This window comes from Microtus ochrogaster, chromosome 1, assembly GCF_000317375.1.
Source record: "Microtus ochrogaster isolate Prairie Vole_2 chromosome 1, MicOch1.0, whole genome shotgun sequence".
In the NCBI taxonomy this organism is placed as follows: Eukaryota; Metazoa; Chordata; class Mammalia; order Rodentia; family Cricetidae; genus Microtus; species Microtus ochrogaster.
Genome location: NC_022009.1, coordinates 13246309 through 13254174, shown reverse-complemented (window position 1 = coordinate 13254174; position 7866 = coordinate 13246309). Strand labels below are relative to the sequence as shown.

The 7866-nt window shown below is 46.5% G+C and overlaps 1 protein-coding gene across 1 annotated transcript; it reads right to left on the bottom strand.

The window, feature by feature from the left end:
• Positions 1-1451: 1451 nt before the first annotated feature.
• Positions 1452-2870, bottom strand: LOC101985461 (DNA fragmentation factor subunit alpha-like). Its single transcript, XM_013353927.2, is given in 2 exon segments — positions 1452-1900; positions 1902-2870. Coding segments are annotated over 2 exon segments (1002 nt in total). The 5' UTR covers positions 2718-2870; the 3' UTR covers positions 1452-1714.
• Between the last annotated feature and the right edge of the window lie 4996 nt (positions 2871-7866).

Below are 7866 nucleotides of genomic sequence, written 5' to 3'. Positions count from 1 at the left end.
GGTCCTGAGTTCCTTGCTCGTGCTCCCCCTCCTTCTGCTCCTGATTTGGACCTTGAGATTTCTGTCCGGTGCTCCAATTTGGGTCTCTGTTTCTGTCTCCTTTCATCGCCTGATGAAGGTTAATATTCAGGGGGATGCCTATATGTTTGTCTTTGGATTCACCTCCATGTATTTATTCTTAAAGCATTAAAATTGCCTCGTGCTAAACATGTCACTGTAAGTAGTGGAGCATTAGCTTCTGTTTTGTGGTCTGACAAGATTCCTCCTCTTAGTAGATAGCTTACATACATGCATAGACAGAAAGTGTGTGTTTGCTCCTAGCTCTGCCATTTCACGGAATGCTCTCTGTATGCATATTGAAACTACTCTCACCACATAGACCGCTTCTTCTTTTCTTTTCCTACTTCAGGTCTTTTCCTCTGAGCTACAGGAAGTTTTAAATTTCGATCCAGGAAGAACCTGTCCCATAAGTCCTTGCTCTCTGTTTACGCTTGCTGCGTCAGCATCTACTCATCCTCTTCCTGTCAGTATAATTTGCCTGTTCTCGATATGCATGGAGTTAACACACCCCGTGCCCTTTCACTATGGCTTTTTCAGTTAGCATAGTAGGTCTTCTGTGTCGTTGCCTGCTTATGGCTGAGATAGTTTGTTGTGTGGACCAGGTACAGTCTATTGATGCATCTGTCAGTTGATGGACGTGTGGATTGTTTCTGATTTTTAGCTATTACGAATAATGCAGCTGTGAACGTTCAAGCAACACCCTGTTGTGTGCATGTGTGCTTTCAGAGCTCTTCCTTATACATCCTGGGCAATATGGTCATTTTGTGTGTTACTTGTTGAGTGACTACCAAAGTGTTTTCAGGAGTGGTCATGTGATTTTACACCTCTTTCAGCAAAGGATGGCGCCATCCTTCTGGCATTCCCAGTCCTACTTTATTGTCTATCAACCCCTCAACCCTTCCTCCCTTCTTCCCCCCCCTCCTGTTTCTGTTGTAATTATCCTAATGAGAACAGAGATACCTCCCCTACAGCTGTAAGGGACACAGGGTATATAGCTCCATGATGGATCAGTAGTTAGTTGGTTAGCATGTGTGAATCTTCCTCTTAGAAAGAGTGACCATCTACTGCAGGGGGGTTTGCTATGCTCATGTCTTGGTTGACAATATGCTCAGCAATGACTGATCCATTGTAACCACCCAGTTATAAGTATGCTTTATGCAGTTCTGTGCAATGAGAAAACCCCTGAACAGAACAGAGCAGAAAATTAATCATAAATACACATAAGAGGTACCCCAAACACTCTGGAGTTGATAACACGGAGATTTATTGTTACCATACATGCTTTTGGGCCAGGAGTCTGGTATATATATAAAATATTAGGCTTTAATAATGAAAAGACTTAGAGAACCGAGGTTCCCGAGGAGAACAGGAAAGCAGAAGGGGAGGGGGGGGAGCACACCAGGAATATTTATTAGTAAGAAATATCCTCAGGGGACCACGCCCTACAAGCAAGGTGATTGGCTGGGGGGCTTCCCCTACATAGAAGGACACGTGTGGACCGGAGTGGCCTTTCTGGAGGGCGTGGCCACCTCTGCTACAAGAGTATCCTGGAAGACAGGAGGTAGAGCAGCTCCGAGGCAGTACAGTGGGAAGGGAGGTAGTTCACTGCTAACAAAACCAAGGGCTTCCTCAGAAAAGTGTGCTTCCGGTGGAGCTACTTGGGGTCTTGTCTGACGCGTTTGGGGCTCTGCTGTTCCTCAGGCAGTGGATCCCTCTCCACAGAGACATTCCTGAGGGAACGCAAACTCTGCACTTGCCGCAGGCGCAGGGCGAGCTCCGCATTGCAGGCCCGCTGGACTGTCTCTGCTTTCTTTATGTCCCCGCTCAAGGCAACAGCCAGGGGCTCTGGGGTCCTCCTTGGAGACCAGCTCCAAATCCTGATTAGATAAGCTCAGCTCTGGGATAGGCTTCTCCTTCAGCACAGTGAGGATCTGGCTTGTAAGTGCCACTTCGGAAGCCATCTCTTTGCCGATGCCCGTGTCCACCGCATCCACGTCTCCACAGAGGGCGGCTTTGGGCTCTTCCTGGTTGGAGAAGATGGCGCCCTCCTTCTCCAAGGCCTGGAGATACAGTTCTAGGAGCTGCTTGGACTGGTGGGCCTCCTCTCTCTGGTCAAGCACCTGCTGGAGCGCGTCCTGGAGCCGTTCGACGGTGGCACAGCTTTGGCAAAGCTCCCGAGCCAGTTCTGAACACGGGATGTCAATGAGCACTTGGAGGTCCTCTTCTGAGGGCAGGATGATGCTGGACAGGTCCTCTTTCAGCTGCCTGGCCACATTCTTCCACTTCACCCCGGCTCGGCTGTCTGTTTCGTCGGCATCAAAGGACTCTTGGGAAACCCAGGCTGTTCCTCCATCCGAATTGTTATACGTCCACTTCTCATTACAGGCCAATGCCACAAACTTGGTATTGGAAGGGAGACAAAGGAAGTAGTCGTCATCGTCCACTATTGTACCGTCCTCTGCCAGGACCAGGGTGACCGGTGTCAGGGACTCATCAATGGCCAGTACTTCACAAGCTTTGCGCCTCAGCTCCTCGAGGCAGGAGGCCGCCACGCCGTGCTGATCGCGGTTGTGGTTACGGCGCAGCAGACACGGCTTGAGAGGCCGGATATCGTCCGGGTCCGGGTCCGGGTTGCTGGCTCCCCGCGACAGCGCCATCCTCCTCAAAGTGCAACCTGATAGACTGGGAAATTGCGGGCAGTCCAGAGCCGCTTTCCAGGTCGCGGGCACCCCTCCTCCCGTGGCCTGTCGGGAGATGTAGTTCTCGCCACAGCAAGTGACGTGACAGCAAGGCACGCCGGGAGATGTAGTGCTGGCTAATCGCGTGCGTTTTAGGGCACTACCGGAGCCCTGTGGTTTCTGGAATGTTTCCAGGTGGTCATCCTGACCATATTCCATCTTGGTCAGTGTTCTTCTTCTTCTCCTCGGCATGTTCTTCTTCTTCTCTGGGGAGTGTTCTTATTCTTCTCGGAGACGAAAGGAGGACGCAAGACACAACAAAACCCACGTGGCGAGGTTCATTGCAACATGCGCAACAGTGAAGGGAGAGAAGGGAAAAGAGCTGGTCCAGATATTTTGAGTATCTCTGACAACATCTCTCTTGAATATCACCCCAGGCAATAATTAAAGAAGAAATAATCAGGTCACTTCCACCAAGAATCTGCCTCTCTCAGACCTTTTTATCATCCAACCAGAGGCCCTCAGTCTCAGTTTTACAGATTCAGACACTATGAATATAGCCAGACATGTTTAGCCCACCCTGTGCTGTTCACCCACAGGATCTCAGAACTTACACTCTCAGTTGAGGTCGGAATAGCTTATATGTTCCTTCTCAGATGGCAGCGCTCCTGTCCCATTGGGCCCACACCAATTTTAGATTTATTAACAAAGGACTTTGCCGTCCATATGCTTTGTGCCTCGACAGTCTGTTGGTACATGGCAGCTCTCTGAATGTGCTCACTGGTTAAACTTCAGGTTTAAATTACATCATCTTAACAGTTTCTTATGAATTGGGTCTCAAGGTTCTCTTTCCCATATATCATTGACATTTTGCTCAAAATTAATCCCTTTTGTAAACAATCTGAAGAACAAAAACTTCACAGATCCCATAAATATCACCAATGCATCAATGCACCAGTGCATGTACAGTCACGTGCGCCATGCTCGTGAGTGGGTTTTACCAACAGTTTCTCATGAAGTTTACTTTCCTTCCTTCAGAGGCTTATGGTTACAGGAGTACAATTGTGTATGTATGTGTGTGTGTGTGTGCAAAGTTCAACACGCAAGAACTCATAATTCCAAGCATTTTTGAAAACAGTGCCACAGTGTTTTGTGTGTCACCACTTTTGTCCTGCCCTGTCTAGGGTGCCAGTGGTGGTCATGCTGTCATGCACATGGGTCCTAATTTATGAATCATTAATCTTTACCTTCAGCCTTCTTGTGGGCAGATTAATTGCAACAGAAAAAATGTGGACATTTTATAATGAGACTCAATTTGTTCTGGAAATTGAAGACTGTATATGAGAGTTTTTCTTTCCACATTTCCTGACACGAATGATTTCAAATGGAGATAAAAATAAATGTCAGGAAGATCTAGATTTTGGCTCTTGGAGTTACAGTTCTGTTAAACATTGAGACCTAATCCCTGTGATTTCTACACCGAAGGTTCATCTTTTGTCAGAGATTAATGTTTCCCCCTTTCATGCAAAAGATTAAAGAGGACGGATAAATATGGGACATTTGCTTTGCATTAATCAAACTTTTAATTCATCTGCTGGATAGACATCAAAAGACAAATTGCTGTGTCAGAATTAGAATTATATAATACAGCTAAAGTGAAGTGGACAGTTTTACTTGAAATGCACAAAGTATTTGTAACTGGGTGTTAGTGGCGCATGCCTTTAATTCTAGTACTTGGGAAGCAGAGGTGGGCAGGTCTCTGTGAGTTTGAGGCCAGCGTGGTCTACAGAGCTAGTTCCAGGACAGGTTCTAAAACTACACAGAGAAACCCTGTCTTGAGAAACAAAACAAAACAAAACAAAAAAATATTTCTCTCTCTTTCTTTGTGTGTGTGTGTGTGTGTGTGTGTGTGTGTGTGTGTGTATGTATGTATGTTTGAGTGTGTGTAGGCCAGGGTTCAACCATGGGTATCATTTCTCAGATGTCTTCTACCATTTTTTTTGAGACATGGTAGCTTGGAGCTTTCCAGGTGGTAGGACTGCAGGTTCAAATGCCCCAGGTAAATTCCTGCTTCTGCCTCCCCAGTTCTAGGATTACAAATGTGCACCACAATGGCTTTAAAAATATTTATTTTTATTTTGTGTGTATATGAGTGCCTTTATGTATGGATGTATATATGTATCTATATCACAGGCATCCTGGTGCCTGAAGAGTCCAGAAGAAGGTGTTGGGTCCCTGCAGCTGGACTTAGAGACCACTGAGTACTGCCCAATGTGGGTGTTGGGAGCCAAAGCTTGGGTCCTCTGCAAGAACAGCAAGTGTTCTTAAACACTGAACTATCTGGTCCAGCTGTTATTATGGCTTTTTTTTTTATTGTGAGTTCTGAGGATCGAACTCAGGTCCTTGGGTTTGCAAGGCAAGTGCTTTACCAAGTAAGCTGTCACCCTCGCCCTTCTTATCTCTTTATATTTGTGTTAGATAAGGAGCTATATGTTGGGTTATGATCACTTCCCCAAAGGAATCATTGCTCCATTTTGGTTCCACTGCCCTTTTCATTCTTTTTGACGACAGTGGCAAAGGCACAGGGCTGGATATGAGAGCTGTGGAGACAGGAGGGGTGTCTAGTGAAGGAACCGGAGTGGACCTATGGTGGCAATGCATTACAACTGTTTCCTAGGTGACACTGATGATGGCATGATCATGGGCCTCTTGCCAAAGAGAGTTTGCACAATGGTCTTGCCCAAGGTTAAGGCAGCAGGTTCCTGAGCAGGTTCACAACCAGCAAGGGTTCTCTGTATCCCTCCAGAATTTTCATATCCCTAACTCAGGCTGCTCTTTCTCCACAATGGAAACTGCCACAGCACGGAGGCAGGGTGGCGAGAGAGACTTCACCAGAAGAATTCTTCTTGGGCATTCTGTTACTAAGGAAAGACAGGATAGTTTTATTTAGTTTTTATTGAAGATCTTGATAACAACAGAGTGAGAAGTCAAACAATCCCTATTCACTCAGAGAGAGCCTCATTCTTAGGCATGGTGTCTGCCAGCTCCCCTCCAGCTACCTGTCTCACACCTGGTGAGCCAGACTCCCTCTGCTGAAGCAGGAGCAGCTTTCTTGGCTCTTCCCAGGGGGAGAACGGGAGCTAAACAGAACACCTGCTCTTACTGTGGGAGTCTGCCGACTGCTGGGTGACTTGGATGTTATACACAAAGGCAAAGCGATTAAAGGTTGCAGCTCTTAGTATTTTAAAGTCAGGGGAACATTGAAAATATATTGGTTGACCAAAGTTTCAGTTTCAGTATCATTGAAGAAATCCATTCCTTTCTTGCTTGCTGTGCAGTACTCCTGGGTATTGTGCTGTTCAGGTCACAAACTCCTTCCTTCCTTCCTTCCTTCCTTCCTTCCTTCCTTCCTTCCTTCCTTTCTTTCCTTCCTTCCTTTTTCCTTCCTTCCCTTCCTTTCTCCCTCCCTCCTTTCTTTTCTTTTGATTTATATATTTTTTATTTTATGTATATAGATGTTTTGCCTCCATGCGTGTCTGTGCATCACTAACATGCCTGGTGCCCACCAAGGCCAGAAGAGACATCAGATATCCTGGAACTGGAATATGGGCACTTGTAAGTCGCCATGCTGGTGGCATGAATTGCAGCTGGCTCCTCTGAAAGAGCACCCGGCACTCTTAACTGCTAAGCAGTTGCTCTTCTTCTCATGCTCTTTTTTTCTATGTATCCACAAATGAAAGCATCAGAATTCTATTTTTATAAAGCTGAGATGTGTTTGCAGATTTGGTCTCCAAAAGTCCCTTTTGGACAGCTCTCTCTGTGTGTTCTCCATTGCACAGGGTTGTATTAGTCTACTGTGTATTGTGACTCTGTGTCAAAGGGCATGGTGAGTTTCTCTGGCTTTTCACTATCACGACCAATACTATCCTTCTACATGTACCCACATAAAGATGTGTGAGTCTTTACTGCTGATAAGCATGTAAAATATTCTGACCATGCAATTAGTCAGAAAAATTTGTCTAGATGCGGTCAAGACTTTTTATTTGAGAATTTGATGTCAAAGTGAAGTCCAAGTCAGTGGGACAGAGCTGAACATCCTGAGTGTGTGAATGTCTGGAGTCTGTAGACACTAAGACAGTTGGTGTTCGTTCAGTTTTGTTTTTACCCAGTGTGATTATGGGTTCAACATCCCCAAGGCCACACTCTTTTAGGGTTCATCAGACTCAAAATCTGCTGCTTACTATAGTGAAGTGACAATGATTAAGTCAACAAAGGTAACAGGCAAGTGATTCTGGAGACCCGTCCCAAGAGAGTCACATGGGCGCACTAAATTCTCTCAGTGACCTTGTATAATGGGGCATGAGGAGCAGAGCCAGCTAGGCATGCTTTCCCGTGCCTTGGTGTCCAGGATTTCAGCCCTGTCATGATTAAGGTCATGTACAGCACCTGCAGGCCTGACCTGACCTTGGTTCTAGTGTCCCCAGAGGCCAGACTTGGTCAGCATAACCCAGACCCCTAGGCCTCTAAACCAGGCACTCTTTCCTTGGAAACTCCTGTGGAGCTGACACAGCCTGGCCCAAGGCCTCAGGAACGTAAAAGTACCCAGCAGGCAGGGTGCCCATGGGCTCTGAAACTATTTCCTGGGAGTTGACCAAGGGAGCAGTCTCCCTGGGAACTGGTCTTGCTTTCTCTGGAATGTGCTGAGCTTGATTAGCTAGTCCAGAGAGTCAGCCCTTTAACACACTCCTGGTGCTTTATCGGAGTGGTTCTGTGATGCATCTCTGTCACTGAAGCCACCAGCTTCTGGTAGCTGTTGAAGCAACACTAGCAAGTGAGTGTTCCTTCCCTGCCTGCCACCTTGCCCTTATCCCTGCTTCTCTACTCCAAGAGCATAGGCCTTTGGCCTTTTACTCTGGTCTGGTATTTTCTTATCCATCAGTTTCCTTAAAGCAAGTGTCTGAGTCAACATCAGCAGGTTAGAAAGACAGCACATTGAGCCTGTAATTGTAGAGGTGCCAGAGAGCATCTCACCCGTGGAACCAGCAGACTAGATAAAACAAAACAGAGAGTCAAAGAATTCAGTAGGACAAAGATTCGCCTTGTTGTTCAGGTTCATCAGGGGATTTAA